Source organism: Lissotriton vulgaris, unplaced genomic scaffold (genome assembly GCF_964263255.1).
Source record: "Lissotriton vulgaris unplaced genomic scaffold, aLisVul1.2 SCAFFOLD_1182, whole genome shotgun sequence".
In the NCBI taxonomy this organism is placed as follows: Eukaryota; Metazoa; Chordata; class Amphibia; order Caudata; family Salamandridae; genus Lissotriton; species Lissotriton vulgaris.
Genome location: NW_028246755.1, coordinates 674,169 through 691,678, shown reverse-complemented (window position 1 = coordinate 691,678; position 17,510 = coordinate 674,169). Strand labels below are relative to the sequence as shown.

Here is a 17,510-nt window from a genome sequence, read left to right as displayed (position 1 = left end):
CATCCCACATAGTGTTTATGTTTGCAGACATTAAATTGGTCCCTCTATTAGAGACCACCTCTTTAGGAACTCAAACCCTGGCCAATGAAAATGGTAACCAACCTGTCCTAGGTTTTGGTTTGCCCCAGATGTTCAGCTAGGGGGCCAAAGTAAGGATGAACTCTCTGTACATTTTGGGAATGGCCCCTCTCCTGGCTTCCCCTGGTTTGGGGTCCCTGGCCTCAGTTTACAGAAATCCATCCTCCCAGTAGACCCTGTGAGTTCCACTGACATCTCCCTCTTCTCGCCTTGCAGCTTGCTTCCAAGGCCTTAAAAAGTAGGACACTGTCTTTGTACGTGACATAGTTCCTTTCTGGAGGGTGCCCCTCCACTTAAAAGTTCTGCCAGGTCAGGACAGACTCCATCAGCCACAGTTCACCAGGGCATCTCCCTCAGGAAAACTCTCTCCTTAGTCCTGTGACCTCTTAGAAGGGGCCTCAGCAGACTTCTTTCCCCTTCTCTAGTTTTGGGTCACTTGTTCTACTGTTTCAGGATCCAGGTTACTATGACTTTCCTGATGTGCTGCCTGTGTAGTACCACACACATACTCAGGAAGATCTAGCCTTTGTGCATGAGCCTTCCTCTCTACCTCTGTCCATGCAGAACTCTCAAGCCTATTTCCCAACAGACACTACACTGGGATAGCAGGGGACACAACCACCTTCTTTGGGCCAGTAACCCCTCTCCATTCTAAGCTCACCAAGGCCATTGGGTGGAGCTTAGTCTCATTGTCAACATTGGTAACGAAGGGCCCGATTCACAGAACTAACTTAAGACAAAATCCTAAACTTACTACTTTTGGTATTCACAGAAGTTAGGATTTTGTCTTAAATTTTGTCTTAAGACAGACTTAAGATCGACTTAAGACAAAATCCTAACTTAAGTTTGTCTCAAGTCTGTCTTAAGACAAACTTAAGACAAAATCCTAACTTCTGTGAATACCAAAAGTAGTAAGTTTAGGATTTTGTCTTAAGTTAGTTCTGTGAATCGGGCCCCAAGTGACTGACACCAGGCATATTTTGGTCTGGGGAAACAAGTCTAGATGGCACCATCATGTGATTGGCACCTGTATCTCTCAGAACCTCTACCTCAGTTCAATTAATCTTTGGCCTTTGTCTATACTTCTCCAAGCTTGGAAGCAAGACAGCCAGGGCCTCAATATCCACCCCACCCATGGAAACTAAAATAGCCTCTGTATAACCTCTGGCCTTTCCAGGGTACACTTCTACCCCCACTTCTATGTTATCCAATCTCATGAACTGTCACCAATAGGGGTCTTTTTGGAACATGCTACACCTCCTTCCTTATGACCTGCCTGATGACAGTCCTGACATAACCCAGAAGTCTTATCTAGATCCCAGTTTCTAATCTGGACCCACTGTCCAGAGAACTCCTTTTTTATCCTGTTTGCTGTTCTCTCTTTCCAATCCTTCCACGGGAGTACCAGGATACTGCAAAAACATGGGAGGAGCAGGTATCATTTGCACTGCCAGCTCAATACAGTTGAAATGACAGGAATGGCATTGGAGGATTGGAACGAGTCATTCAAGACATATTTGATGGCAATATGAGAGGATGTCTTTGTAGCAAAAAGGAAACTTACCATGTTGAAACACAGTTTAGTGTCAAGGTCAGGAAAGTCATTTAAACTTTACCTGTACCTTTCAATGAGGAATATGATGTAATTGATAGGTCAGATGGCTGGAAGGTCACGAGGATGAGCTGAGTAGGTGATGGCTATGAGGGCAGTGGAGAATTATTGGGGGGGGGGGGGGGGGGAGTTAAGCATTGTGGTGAAATACCACACATTTTTCTTGTGAGAGCAATAGCTGGGCCAAACCATAGAACAATAAGTGGCTATGTTGTCAGTTTCTTGTACATTTAGAGACGTGCAAGAAGAAATAATAAGGCACCAATTGATAAATAGGACGAATAATCTGAAGATACAGGAGAAATTACTCTAAATGAAGGATCCATCATTAGATGAAACTATATCCATGGCACATCACATTGAGAACACCTCTTGGTATGTGAAGGAGCTGTAAGATGGTAAGGAAAAAAATAAATCATAAGACGACAATGTTAATACGGTGCAGAAAGGTGGGTTCAAAGGTAACAGACAAAAGCTAAATAAAAGTTTTTATATAAAAGTATTTTAATTGAGTTAGACTATGGTAATGACACATCCCTGAGGTTCTAAAGGTATTTCTACTGCTAGATTTTGGAGTTGTTCTTATTTTTCATTTTGTTTTTAGAAGGGGAAGTGTTGTGTTCTATGACTAGGTTATCCAATGATGGGAACTGTGTAATATCATTCTAAATGTTACTGTGGGAGCGTGGGATTCCAGGACAAGTCAGTTTATTCCTGCCTGCCTGTGGTCAGTTGTATAGACTTTTTCTCCTGAATAAACCCTTGAACCACCTGCTTGTATGGTCCTAAAAGTAACCATCTGCAAAATGCAGTGGCCTTCTGTTGACCATGTGTGCCTTCACAAGAGGCAGCTTAAGCTGAAAAGGTAAAGTTATCTTTCAGCGTAATCTATCATGAAACTGTAAACAGTAAGCTGACTCAGCATCTGGACAGCCAACACAGAAGCACCGAGTCTAATAGAAGGCCTCTCTCCACTTACCTTTGGACTGGAGCAGGAGGTGGAGTGCTGGGACCACACTTTTGCCAGAAGAAAGCTGCCAAACATTCCTCCAACTGCTCCAGGTACTGGGGTGTAAGTCAGAAGAAAGGTCCCACATCTCTGAAAAGGCGCAGACAGTCTCCTCTCCTCTCAGAATACTCACATCACACTGACAGCAAGACTTCCATACCCTCTCATCCTGATTGACAGGGATGCCAACCAGCTATTGGATCACACTTGATCAATGGACATTGTGCTCTCCTCAGATATCACCCTCTTCCTCGATGGAGACATTACGCTACCAGCTGATATTTCAGCCCTACCAATGTGTCCTGCTACGGACAAGTGTGTGAAGACATGATTCCACTGACTCTTGCATTGTGGCATATGTTTATAAAATATGGCCAGGTTGCAGAATTGAGATGAAGGGACTCACCTATTAACATACCATTTATAACATACCATTGACATATTAACACACAGCTTTACTGAGACTGACGTAAGAGACTCATGTACATTCCTTGTTGCAACAAAACCTAAATTTGTGTTTTCTCTTTTTTACGCAGTGTTACATGTGTTTGCATTTCTCAATTAAGTTCACAATACAATGTTCTATATTTTTAATGCAGGTGGTGGCTGGAACAAACTATCATATTGAATTTACAATCAAGGAAACTACTTGCTCCAAGAAGGAATCCAAAGAGTTGCATGAACATTGCAGTCCAACTAAAGTACGTTGTTTGTGCATATATTTAGAAAAAAGGGGACCCCTATATATTACTGTTGCACCTGCTATACATAGGGAACAAACTGAGTTAAGACCTTCCTTAACTCACGTCGTTTGTGCATATATCATGAAATTATCTCAGACAATAAACCTCAGCGGGTCCGATTCACAGAACTAACTGAAGACAAAATCCTAAACTTACTACTACTGTGTGATTAAGGAAAATGTGTATACTACTTAAAGGGGCAATCCAATGAAAAGTAAAAAGGTTTTCCTACCCAATCTTCTTTCATCAACAATAAGAAACAATAAGGGTTCCACAATACCTGTTTGATTTTTTCTGGGAAGGGTATGAAGATTCAAGATGTATCTCAGCACAAGGAAGCATTAACGTAGATGCAGTGTGACACTGAACACAGTTGTAAATAAAATTGGGTTTGCCACAGACAGAGAGCACGTGCTTGGAAAGTTTGGCAAATTTGCTGCTTCTGGTTGTGTCTTTTTGAAAGACTTCCTTTCATGTACCTTCATAAAAAAGATAAAATTGTATATGTAAGTATGACGTGTGAATATCCCAGCTGGCATGCAGACTTCTATGAAACTGGTGCAGTGTTCTTCTACTGTAACCTTTTCCATTTCACATTACCTTTTTTCATTTGCTGACAGGTTTCTGGTTCCTGCAAGTCATTTGTGCATGTGGATATCAAGCATTCCATAGCCTACATTCAGCAAAACTGCGTAATCTATGGTAAGACAGAAGTTAAGTCAACCGAGTCTCGGTGTCAATGCGCATGTCTCCATATTCACAAGTGTCTCTCAATGACACACTTGTGAATACCTAAACTGCACTAATTGGGCCTGAATCACAGGAAACTAAGGGCCATATTTACAATAGGTTATCACTACCAGAACGCCACTTTTTATGACGTTCTGGCAGCAATAACCCCTTCGCCTTATTTACAAGGCAGTGTTAAGCCACTTAACAGCTCCTCGTAAATAATGCCTCTATGCACACAGCGCTTAGCATGAAAGGGGCAGGCAATGGGTGTTGCAGTGGCCGTTCCACTGCTACACCCATTTCTTTTAGACGCTGCCCCCTATTTACAAGGCTGGCGTAAATATGGGGCAGCGCCAAAAATAAGACCAGGTGCAATGAGAGGAAATTATTAATTTCTCCTTGCTTTAGCTGTTTCTAAGTGTGCTGCATTCTGCAGTACACACAGAAAGAGCAAATCGCCATTAGTGATTGTTCATTTGCAGGAAGGTGCCCCTTCCTGCAAATAAACAATCACTCTCTGCAATGCAGGCACCCTTGCACTATGGCTCTAGTGTGCCTGCGTTGATTCTAAGCTGGATTTAGCACCAGTGCTAGGGGAAAGGCAGGGGTGTGTGTATTATTTTAATTACGGTGCATCCCTCCGTTTTCAGAATGTCTTAGTGTGGCGTTACTAATTGTGGCGCAATGCCACACCCCTGCAGTCTATTGTAAGTATGCCCCTATATTTCTCCATGGAAAAATACCTCCCTTTACACCCTGGCATTTTTGGTGGTATTCCCTCCCAATCCCACAGTGGGTAAAGATTTTTGGGTTTTGATGTATGAAGCACTACTCAAAAAACCTGGATATATAATTTGCACTCCGACCAGTTTGCAAATGGGTTTGCAGTTTATGATGTGATCAATCTACTAATAGGTGGCACCACATGTAGCACACGGAGAAGTTGGTGGTGGTGGTAGATGGGGGTGCAAAATGGCCTGCCTAATGAAGATTATCAGCCAATTCACAATTTACAAACCTATGTGAGTGGCTGCGAATGCCAGGATAGAGGCCCATGTAGGATAGCAAGCCACTAACTTTGCATTTTCTTTCCGAAACAGTAATTATTTTTAAAAAAGCTGCCCTTGTCCATTAAGGGTACATAAGCTGCTTATAAAAAAGCATCTTCCTGCTCCAACCAAGGCTGTGTGACAAGACTCTAAATGGAAAACTGCCCCACTTTTACAAAGGGTGAAGATTCTCCTGAAGCAGATATCGCTCCCTTTGAGGTGTGATTATCTGATGGATGACTTACGACTGCATTTGGTGTCACAAAGCATTGAAACATTCCAATGCGGCTCCCACATAGGAGGGAGATGCCCCTTTAACACCATCCCCTCTTTTGAGGTGGGTCTCAAAACCCTTTCTACAAGTCAGAAACTATTTTCTGACACAAAAGGGGATTTCTACATTTCAAAACACTATTTAGTGGTTGCAAACACTGCGATTTAGCAGCAGCAGCCGCTGCAGGTAAGAGCGGTGTGGTGGTGGGTGGATTTGGAGAGACGACCGCAAGGGAAAATTAAATAAATAATTAATTTGCCCACTTGGTCATCTCTCGGAATCTTCCAGGAGCGGCTGCGATTTAGTGAATGGCAGGTTTCTGCAACCATGAAATTGTTTCTCCCTGTTTAGTTTAGATCATACTACCCTATGTGGGTTGAATGTTCTAACAGGATTATATCCCTCTCTCTTGTTACAGGCCCTCGCCTATGTATTAGGCCTTTAACAACTACTTGGTCCATAACAGTGAGCTTTAACCCCTTAATTGCTGCCGTCGGCCAACGGCCGTCACGAGCACTACCTCAGTATTGCTGCGCACGTCCGTTGGCGGACGCGGTACCACCCGCGCAATAGAACGCCCGCTGTTAGACGGACCAGGAGGGTCGGCCGAGGATAGGGGGAGAGGTCTCCGGGGAGAACCGTCTCCAGCGATCGTACAGACAAGTAACTTCCCCCCCACAGACGCACACCACACAAGGATAAGGTTCAACGATACTTTATAAGCAATTCTTAAGTACGGTAAAATGGTACAGGGAGGTCTGGACTCAGGGGTCCCCTCGGTTCTGGTCTCTGGATGGGGAAAGGGGTAGCGGGACAGTCTTGTTACCAATTGGTTAGATGAAATAGCTCTCAATCCTCGAGCTCGGCGTTCTAGATGATCGGGCCGCGGCGGAGCCAGCAGGTCCCGAGATGGTTGAAGGCGACGGTCCGCGGCGAAGCCAGCTGGTCCCGATGAAGGTGGTAGTTACAAACGGTCCGCGGCCACGCCAGCAGGTCCCGACGACGATGAAGGTTTCAGAAGGTTGCGGCAGCGCCAGCAGGCAGGACGATAGTTCGCAAGGTAGGGCTACGGCAGCGCCAGTAGTCCGTCAAGGATGAGTTCTTCACTGCGTCTCTCGACTCCAGGATACAACTGCCTTCCTGCTCTGGAGCTGCCCCAGTTATAGGTCTGGCGCCCTTTGATGTCCGGACCCTCGCACTTGGAGGTCGGGAGGTCCGGGATGAGGGAGTCCAGACACCCAGCAGGGGGGTGGAGCCAGCGCCTGGGGGAGCTGGGGTTGATCGGCCCTTGGCGGGGGAGAGCCATCGACACCTCTTTCTCCCATTGACCTGCCAAGTAGTCCGCTCTCCTCCTGGGTGGATGGTGGTGCCGGGATGTCGGGGCCTGGCCAGGCCCAGGGTTAGGGTCGATCGGAGGCCACGCGGCCTCGTGGTGCTGTGTCCAAGATGGCGCCCAGGTCGGGCGAGCAGGCCGGTAGGGGATCGGGCCCATGAGGTCGAGATATTCAGAGGCAAGGGTCCCAGAGGGGACGGAAAACGGGTAGTGGTGGCGTGTAACACTTGAAGAGCCGGGCTCGGGCCTGGTCGTGCGGGGAGGGAGCGAGCCCTTCATGTGGCCTGTCCAACATGCGTCCCCCCCAGCTGAAGGCGGGGAGAGTCACCCATCCTCTTGAGGACTCTCCTCGTCGAGGCGGAAAAAGCGTGACAGGCCATCTGCGTTGGCGTGGTCTTGCCCAGGTCGATGTTCCACAGTGAAGTCCATCCCCTGCAGGGAGATGGACCAACGTAGTAGTTTCGGGTTCTCCCCCCGCATCTGCATTAGCCACTGCAGGGGCCGATGATCGGTCTGTACCCGGAAGTGGGTGCCGAAGAGGTAGGGCCGGAGCTTCTTGAGGGCCCATACCACGGCGAAGGCCTCCCTCTCGATGGTGCTCCAGCGCTGTTCTCGGGCCAGGAGTCGCCTGCTGATGAAAGCCACTGGCTGGTCAAGTCCTTCGGTGTTCAACTGGGAAAGGACTGCCCCAATGCCATGGTCGGAGGCATCCGTCTGGACGATAAATTCCCGACTGTAGTCGGGGCCTGGTGCACCGGGGCGGAGCACATGGCGGCCTTCAGCTTCTCGAAGGCCGCTTGACAGTCTGGGGTCCAGTTGACCTTCTTTGGGTGGTTTTTGGATGTGAGTTCCGTGAGGGGCCCCACAATACTGCCATAGTCTCTCACGAACCGCCGGTAGTAGCCTGTGAGTCCCAAAAAGGCGCGTACCTCGGTCTGGGTGATGGGGGGCTGCCAAGACTGGATGGCAGCGATCTTGAGTTGCAGAGGGGCCACCAGACCGCTTCCCACCTGGTGTCCGAGATAGGTCACGGACCCCTGGCCAATTTGGCATTTGCTGGCCTTGATCGTGAGGCCAGCTCGTTGAAGGGCCTGTAGTACCTCTCGGAGGTGGTGGAGGTGGTCGGACCAGTGGTGGCTGTATACAGCGATATCGTCCAGGTAGGCGGCGCTGAATTCTTCAAGCCCCGCCAGAACCTGATTAACTAGCCGCTGAAACGTTGCTGGGGCATTCTTCATGCCGAATGGCATGACCTTGAAGTGATAGTGTCCATCAGGAGTGGAAAATGCAGATCGTTCTTGGGCCCGGGGTGTGAGGCCGATCTGCCAGTAGCCCGCCGTCAGGTCGAAGATACTGAGGTAGCGGGCAGCTCCCATGCGGTCGATTAGTTCATCTGCCCGGGGAATGGGATGTGCGTCTGTTCTGGTGACCGCATTCAAGCCCCGGTAGTCGACGCAGAACCGGAGTTCTGGTGTGGCGCCGGGGGCGGCTGCTTTGGGGACCAGTACTACTGGGCTGGCCCAGGGGCTGTCGGAGGGCTCGATGACCCCGAGCGTGAGCATCCTGGCCACCTCCTCTTGGATGCAGGCCCGTACCCGATCTGGTACGCGGTAGGCCCGGTGGCGGATAGGGGGACTGTCCCCAGTGTCCACGTCGTGTACGCACCAGGGGGTGACCCCTGGGGTGAGGGAGAACAGGCTGGCGAACTTGAGCAGGAGGTCTCGGCATCCCTGGCGTTGTTCCAGGGTGAGGGCCTCCGAGAGTCGGACCCCGTCCACGGAGCCGTCCTTCTCCCGAGTCCGTAGGAGGTCAGGGAGGGGTTCGGAGTCCTCCTCGGCTCCATTGTCTGTTGCCATCAGGAGGCTGAGTTCTGAACGCACAAAATGGGGTTTCAGTCTATTAGCGTGGAGAACCCGGAGAGGGTTCCGTGAAGATTCCATATCGATGAGATAGGTGACAGGGCCCTTGCGCTCGATTACTTTGAAGGGCCCCGTCCATTTGTCTTGCAGGGCGCATGGTTCGGTGGGGGACATTACCCATACTTGTTGGCCGGGTTCAAATTCAATGGAGGAGGCATTTTGGTCGTACCACCTTTTCATGTCCTCCTGACTGGCCTCCAAGTTTGCTTTTGCCATCTCTCTGAATCGTCGGGTCTGGTTGCGGAGGGTTAGGAGGTACTTGAAAACATCTGGAGGGTTCTTTAGAGGGGACATTTCCCAGCCTTCTTTGACTAGGCTGAGCGGCCCTCGTACCGGGTGTCCATACAAGAGTTCAAACGGGCTGAAGCCGAGGGACTTCTGGGGGACTTCTCGGTAGGCAAAGAGAAGGCACGGTAGTAGCACATCCCACTGGCGACGGAGGGGCTCTTCCAACCCCCCAATCATCCCTTTGAGCGTGCGGTTGAACCGCTCAACGAGTCCGTTTCCTTGAGGGTGATAGGGGGTCGTGAATCGGTAGGTGACCCCACACTGTTGCCAGAGGGACTTCATGTATTTTGAAATAAAGTTTGTGCCCCGGTCACTGACGACTTCTCGGGGGAAGCCCACACGGGAGAAGATCCCCATCAGGGCCCGGCCGACTACCGGGGCTGTCACAGTTCGCAGGGGAACAGCCTCAGGGTAGCGGGTGGCGTGGTCCACCAGTACCAGGATGAACCGATGTCCTTGTGCTGTACGGGGGTCGAGGGGCCCCACAATGTCTATCCCCACCCTCTCGAACGGGGTGGTGATCACTGGAAATGGTTGCAGGGGGGCTTTCAGCTTGCGGCCGCTCTTCCCACTGGCTTGGCACGTGGGGCAAGACCGGCAGTGCTGGAGTACATCGTTCCTCATCTTAGGCCAGAAAAAGTGGGTCACCAGGCGACTGTAGGTTTTATCCTGACCCAGGTGGCCAGCCAGGGGGACATCGTGGGCCAGGTTTAGCAAGAAGTCTCGAAAGCGGAGGGGCACCACTAGCACTCGACTGGCCCCTAACTCCGCGATTCTCTGTTCGCTGTACAACAGGTCATTGTCCCAATAGACCCAATGTGTTCCGGAAGTATCCCCTGCGCTCTGAGCGAGGGCTTGTTGGCGGAGTCCCTCGAGGGAGGGACAGGTCTTCTGTTCTTGGCGAAACTGTTCCTGGGTGGGCCCCCCCTCCTGATGCCACTGATCCAGGCCGGAAAGGTCCTGCGGCTGAACGGGCCCCTCGGGAGTTTGTTCTGGGGGGACGGCCCGGTCGGCGTCTTCTACTGGAGCAACCGGGGGAGGAGGTGCCGGCCATTCAGGTTCTTCGGGTCGGGGGATGGCACGGGCGGCCATGGACCGGGTGGTGACGCACGCCCAGTCCGGGATGCCCAACATCCCCAGGTGCTCTCTCCTTTCTACGGCGGCCCACGGGGAGCTTTCAAGGTCATTCCCCAGGAGACAGTCTACGGGGGCGTCATCTCGGACCGTCACTTTCAACATGCCGGAGACTCCTCCCCACTCGAAGGGGACGCAAGCCATCCGACATAGACTCTCCGAATTGTCGGCTGAACGGACAGGGCAGAGAATGTTCGGCAGGATCTGTTCTGGGGTCACCAGGTGACAGCGGACGGCTGTTACACTGGCCCCGGTGTCACGTAGGGCTTCGGCCCGGCGTCCATTAATGCTCACCCATTGACTGTACTTCCGGGTGTTGGCGGGTAGGGGGACCCGCGGGACCATGTCTCTTCCCCCTAAGCATGCTAGAGTCATGGCGGCTGGCTCCCATTCTTGGTGTTCTTGCTCATAGTCTTCATGTTCCTCGGAGATTTGTTCTTCCCCCAGGGCGGCGGCAGCCATCTGGCGGGGTCTCGGAGTCTGGCTCTGTGGACAATTTGGGTCGTTTGCGTAGTGGCCGACTCGCTGGCATCGGTGACACGTGACATTGGCTCTGTATCCCGGCCGCGCCGGGGTGTTGCCCCGGTTGGCCGGGGGTGGGGTGCTGGTAGCGGGGGCGGCCGGAGCGTTGTCCTTTCCTCGTCCTTGGCCCCCTCCTCCTCCTCGGGGACGGTGCTGACCGTGGTGGTTCCGGTTCTGTTCATAGGACCCATTTCGGCCCACTCGGGTGATTTCCCACCGGTCAGCCTCGGCGGCGAGCTGCCGTGGATCAGTCAATTTGCTGTCGAGGAGGTGCTGCCTGAGCTCGATGAAGCAGTTGTTTGACAGATGCTCCCATACCATGAGATTGAAGAGTTGTTCGTAAGTTGTGACGTTGCTTCCTTTGATCCAACCCTCGAAGGCCCGGCTGAAATAGTTCACGTATTCCACCCAAGTCGTACCCGGGATTCGGGTGCAGTCTCGGAACCTCTGGCGGTACATTTCGGGTGTGAGCCCATAGCGGGTGAGGAGGGCAGCTTTCATGTGGTCATAGGAGGTCATCAGATGGTCGGGGAGCTGTAGCAGGGCATCGCGGCCCTCATTGAGGAACCTCCCCCATAGTCCGGCTCCCCAGTCGCTTCGATCGATCCGGTGGGAGGTCATAGCGATCTCGTAGGCCTTGAACCATTGCTGGATGTCGTCCTCTCGGAAATATTCTCGAACGACATCCTTGGGGATGTGTACCTTTTTCTCTGTTGCCCCTGGGGTGCGAGGTTGCTCTGGCACCCCTAATTCTTTGTTCTGCTTGCGTAAGTCTATCTCAGCTAATTTGCGCTCATGTTCATATGCCAGTCTCTTTTCCTCGAGCTCTCTTTGTCTTTGTTTCTCTTCCCGTTCTTCTCGGAGCCGCAGATGTTCTAGGTTTAGTTTCTGTTCGGCTAACTTGAGTTCACCATCCATTTTGAGCCGGGCCATTTCTAGTTCATGTAGTCGGGTTCTTTCTCGTTCTTGGATCTCGTCTTGCGAGAGACCCGTTCTTCGCTCCTCGGGAGCCGTGGTGTCTTTTTCTGCTGCTGCGACATTTTGGTCCGGGGGTCTGACGGCCCCGGTTTCTGCCCAGGACTCAAGGGCGTGCTTGAAATCGTCTTTAGTACTTAGACCGGTGGTAGTGATACCTAGTTCAATGCAGAATTGTTTCAACTCACGATGGCTATATTCTTCCAATTTCTCCATCTGGAATTTCTCGGTGGATCCGCTTTCTTTGGTTGTCATTGTGATTTCGTCGTGGGGTGAGCTACTCTCTGTACGATTATGCGGTGATTCGGATCGCGCCGCTGGCCACCAATGTTAGACGGACCGGGAGGGTCGGCCGAGGGTAGGGGGAGATGTCTCCGGGGAGATCCGTCTCCAGCGATCGTACAGACAAGTAACTTCCCCCCCACAGACGCACACCACACAAGGATAAGGTTCAACGATACTTTATAAGCAATTCTTAAGTACGGTAAAATGGTACAGGGAGGTCTGGACTCAGGGGTCCCCTCGATTCTGGTCTCTGGATGGGGAAAGGGGTAGCGGGACAGTCTTGTTACCAATTGGTTAGATGAAATAGCTCTCAATCCTCGAGCTCGGCGTTCTAGATGATCGGGCCGCGGCGGAGCCAGCAGGTCCCGAGATGGTTGAAGGCGACGGTCCGCGGCGAAGCCAGCTGGTCCCGATGAAGGTGGTAGTTACAAACGGTCCGCGGCCACGCCAGCAGGTCCCGACGACGATGAAGGTTTCAGAAGGTTGCGGCAGCGCCAGCAGGCAGGACGATAGTTCGCAAGGTAGGGCTACGGCAGCGCCAGTAGTCCGTCAAGGATGAGTTCTTCACTGCGTCTCTCGACTCCAGGATACAACTGCCTTCCTGCTCTGGAGCTGCCCCAGTTATAGGTCTGGCGCCCTTTGATGTCCGGACCCTCGCACTTGGAGGTCGGGAGGTCCGGGATGAGGGAGTCCAGACACCCAGCAGGGGGGTGGAGCCAGCGCCTGGGGGAGCTGGGGTTGATCGGCCCTTGGCGGGGGAGAGCCATCGACACCTCTTTCTCCCATTGACCTGCCAAGTAGTCCGCTCACCTCCTGGGTGGATGGTGGTGCCGGGATGTCGGGGCCTGGCCAGGCCCAGGGTTAGGGTCGATCGGAGGCCACGCGGCCTCGTGGTGCTGTGTCCAAGATGGCGCCCAGGTCGGGCGAGCAGGCCGGTAGGGGATCGGGCCCATGAGGTCGAGATATTCAGAGGCAAGGGTCCCAGAGGGGACGGAAAACGGGTAGTGGTGGCGTGTAACACTTGAGGAGCCGGGCTCGGGCCTGGTCGTGCGGGGAGGGAGCGAGCCCTTCATGTGGCCTGTCCAACACCCGCAATGCGGCGGATTTTGCCCCGCGCTAAACGGGTTAAACTTATACCATGTTGCAAATTATTAGAATGCTTTCATGTTTGATGAACGGCAAAATGTCGTTTCTTGGTTGCATTATCCAGAATGTTATTTTTATTTTTCAGATCCTCCTCCTCCGTGTCTTAGTTGCCCAAAGCCTCTAGAGACGAACAGCTCAATACTAGTAGAACCTCTGGCCCACTCAGTGAAGAAGTACAACTCAGAGAGCAACGACCCCGTCCTCTATAAGGTGGACCACATCCTAGAAGCCACATCACAGGTGTGTATGTATTCGAGCAAAAAAGAGTTCTCTGACATATATACATTTAAGAAAGTACACTTCCAGCTTAGTGCACATTGGAACTGAAACATCCCAGTGTTTACTTACATAAAATACACTATGAGCCCAATTACAAAAAAACCTTGTAAATTTACTTCCACTGGCTTATATCTATATGAGGAGTAGGTCTATGGTTTTTGGAAGGCTCAATGTTACCAGAAGTACTCCTCAGAAGTTGGCAAAGGAAGATCCCTCTTGTAAAAAGTTAGGCACACCTAAATGTTCTTGGTATATATTTTTTGCTTATGTAAATGCTTAACAAAAGTGCAATTGCACGTGTTAACGTTTTTTCCCCCACAGGAAAAAATGTCTCCTTTGAGAAAACCTTGCATTCACACCTAACACAATTTGGTGGGTTTTCCCTCTCCATTCCCATCCAGTGTGGGAGAGTGTTACACCACTTTGCGAGCAGATATAGTCAAATGTTATATATTCCACCATTCTTGTGTTATGCATGGATAACTTGATTCACAAGTATAAATTAATGTTTGGCAAATTGAAAATGACTTTACAAGTACGTCTCAAGTTAGCAATCTTCTTCCATGGATGTGCACCATCTCAAAAGGAAGTGGTTGTGGATATGCAATTGTGCACTGTGGCATGTAATACTTATAAGCTGTTCCTTTATGGCTCCTGTTTCAACATGGTGCAGCACGATTTGGATCATGGTAATCACAGTAATATGCACGGCCTAGGATCTATTCTTGTGTAATAGAACACCCACCCCAGTGATGCTAAAGTGCTGCTAGCACTGCTCCAAGCCAAAATATATGTGCTTGGAATTTTAAATGCAATAAAGTGATCAATGCAAGTGCTAATTAACAAACAAGGTGTATATTTACTAAGATTTTGCGCCATGTTTGTGTTGTGAATAAGATGGTAATAGATGACAAGATACTTCTAGTTGATTACATGTAGATTTATTGTAAGACACAGCTGAGCACACAACCTCGCCAGCTGACCAGACCATCAACTGACACTGGTAGAACACACTGGTCAGGTTAGAACACACACAGGTATACAGAAAGGCTGAGAAGGTGAAAACACTAAGGAAGGACTAAAGACTACCGTCAGCCATATTACAAAAGAATCAATGTACAACACATCTCCCTCCTTAGGAAAATAAAGTACAATACATTCTCAGATAATTAGTCCCATCCCCCTTCCTAGGGAAACACAACGGAATACAGACTAATATTGGGACAAATAATACCCCACAAGCTATACGTAACAGGGTACACCTTACCCTGTGAACTAAAATTGGAGCACACTTCGCTCCGTAACAGGGTACACATCACCCCGTGAACCATTACTGGGACACACATAGCCCACAATCAAACATGTAACAGGGTACACCTCACCCTGTGAACTAAAATTAGAGCACTGTTCGCTCCGAAACAGGGTACACATCACCCCGTGAACCATTACTGGGACACACATAGCCCACAACCAAACAAATCAAACATGTAACAGGGTACACCTCACCCTGTAAACTAAAATTGGAGCACTCTTCGCTCCGTAACAGGGTACACTTCACCCCGTGAACCATTACTGGGGCACACATAGCCCACAACCAAACATGTAACAGGATACACATGACCCTGTGAACTAAAACTGGAGTATATTTCGTTCCATATCCAAACACATAACAGGGTACACACCACCCTGTGAACTAAAATTGGGGCACACATTGCCCCACAACCAAACATGTAACAGGGTACACATCACCCTGTGAACAAAAATTGGAGCACTTATCACTCCATAACCAATATGTAACAGGATACATATCATCCTGTGAACCAATATTGGAACACAAACTGCCCCATAACCTATATATAACAGGTAATCACCACTCAATGAAACATATTATCATGCAACAACTAGGGAAACTTAGCACCCACCAGCCCAACATAACCATAACAGGTTACCAGAATGCAGACACAATTGGAATATGGAAAACGCAGGATACATATAATGAGGACATAATATCTCCCTAATGACAAAAACGTAAAACCCTGTAGTCACACCACAACACAATATTACTACAAAAGAATTGAAAATAAATAAAAATAAAATGTGTCTTGCTCTGGTGAGCGATCTCTCACCCGAGGGGAACATCAAAGCTCCTGTGGCAGCTGGGTTCCAAGGCGATGTAGAGCACAGACTCCCTTGTGGCTAATGGAGCATTTAATTGTATCCAGATCAGGCCTCCCAAGATGAATTCGGAATAAATTTCACTTGTCTTGTTTAAATTTCCTTCCCCTTGAAGCCATCATGTCCATCACAGTCACTTTTCAGCAGATCATGTAAACTCCAAAAAGAAAGACATTGAAGAGTAAGCCTCTGTTATTCTTGTCAAGGAGCAATGGGACCAAAAAACCACTAGATGGCAATGTAGGACTACTCCTTATTCGAATAAGAACACGATGTCTGAAAATCCTTTGAAAACAGCACATCAGGAAATGCCGCTGACAGTGATGAAGGCAGAGCTGGAACGGCTGGAATCTGGAAGCGTAGAGGAAGATAAACTTGAAATGGTGGCACGCAGCATGACGTAGAGCCGGGTGGCTCCACGCACGTCTATGCTGCACAGCAATCTACAGCACATACCACCAGTTGCCGAAGACAAGGCTCGCGCTGACATCACTAGAATCGGTGGTTGAGCCGGTAAGTAAACGTTTTTAACAGTTCCAATAGGCGCAGAGGTGTAATGTTATGGAATATAAATATAACATCACCTCAGAAGCGCCAAAAAGCAGAAATTAAGTTCCAGCCAGTTCCCACAAAACAGAAAACACTTCTTACTCTTATGCCGTGACAATGACACGTAACCCTACTACAGTGGGTGGACAGCTGAGAAATGTAAATCCAGGCACAGGGCTACTCTTCACAGTGACAGATAACGATGAAAGTTTTCCCCAAATAACGGATTATTAGGAGTTTCACGTAATTACCGTCCAAAATTCATTTAAATGTCAAAATAAAATTCTTTCATCACGTAACGTCAGTGGTAAATGACTTCACTCAGTGGTTTTAACATTGTCTAATGACCTTGATCATGAAAGCTTAATCTGGCGCTCTTCTCAGCTTAGGGCGACCGATTACAGGGTCACTGGTGGGGTCTTGTGGTGCCAGAAAGATCACTCAAAACTTCTAATGTTAAAGGGTTTATTCAAGTTGAGTTGCAGGTCAAGTTCTTAAGATGAAAATATGGAAACCCCACCAGGAGTGACCTCCCTGTCACTCAGCCTGCCTGCCACCAACTGCCAGTTAACACACAGGCGAAGCCCCCAACATTCCATAATGTCAACAAGCATTCTAGCAGTGACACCATGCGAGCCACAGGGAAATCCCAGCCAGGGAAAAGAGACATAGATAAAATATAACAGTTTGCATCACAAAAGGGACGCAAATCGATGAGAAATCTTTTTTGCCCAATTTACTTTACAGCTCAAAACTTGTTTTGTGCTGGAAATTCTTGTGAAAGTAACACCAGGCAGGTCATAGCACTGCTTTGTGTCACTTAGTGCAAAGGGGCTATCCATAGATGGTGCATGCGCATTCCCGTACAACCACTATTGCTTTTTGATGCAAAACTGATTCTACTAAAAGCAGTAGACATTGTTTCACTTAAAATAATAATGGCCTTTTAAATTGGCACTATAAAGGAGGAATGCTTTATTTATTTCTCCTTTCTCTTACAACGTTGCATGTGTCCTGCACTTTACAGCACACATACAAAGTGGGACACTTTTTAAACTTTGTCTAAGCATACTATATTGTACTGGAAGGGTATCCTTCTACTACAAAACCTATGCTAGACTCATACAGGCACCCTTGAACTATGGTGCAAAGGTGTGTGCATGGTGCACGGCTGCCTGATTGTGTGCCAGCACTACGGAGAAGGGACAAGAGTACCACATCACTGTAGATATGGCGTTCTGCTCTCTCCTCACAAAGCACAGCCCAGTGTAGCACTGCTTTGTTGGGGCAGCAGTAATTTACAGTTTTAGATAGTAGTAAACAGTTGCTTATAAGGGGTACGTTAATTGTATGAAGTGCTCTTTTGGCTCAACAGTTTACATCTTGTGTTGACATGTCTAAAGTAATC

The 17,510-nt window shown here is 49.3% G+C and overlaps 1 protein-coding gene across 1 annotated transcript in view; it reads left to right on the top strand.

Moving 5' to 3' along the window:
- LOC147665755 (kininogen-2-like) overlaps nt 1-17,510 on the top strand; it is a gene marked incomplete at its 5' end in the record, with an annotated part of 93,465 nt that overhangs the window by 32,598 nt on the left and 43,357 nt on the right. The window contains 3 exons of the mRNA XM_086949545.1: nt 3,299-3,400; nt 4,063-4,144; nt 13,185-13,339. Of these exons, the coding sequence (XP_086805671.1) occupies nt 3,299-3,400; nt 4,063-4,144; nt 13,185-13,339 (339 nt within the window). The remainder of the gene's footprint in view (nt 1-3,298; nt 3,401-4,062; nt 4,145-13,184; nt 13,340-17,510) is intronic.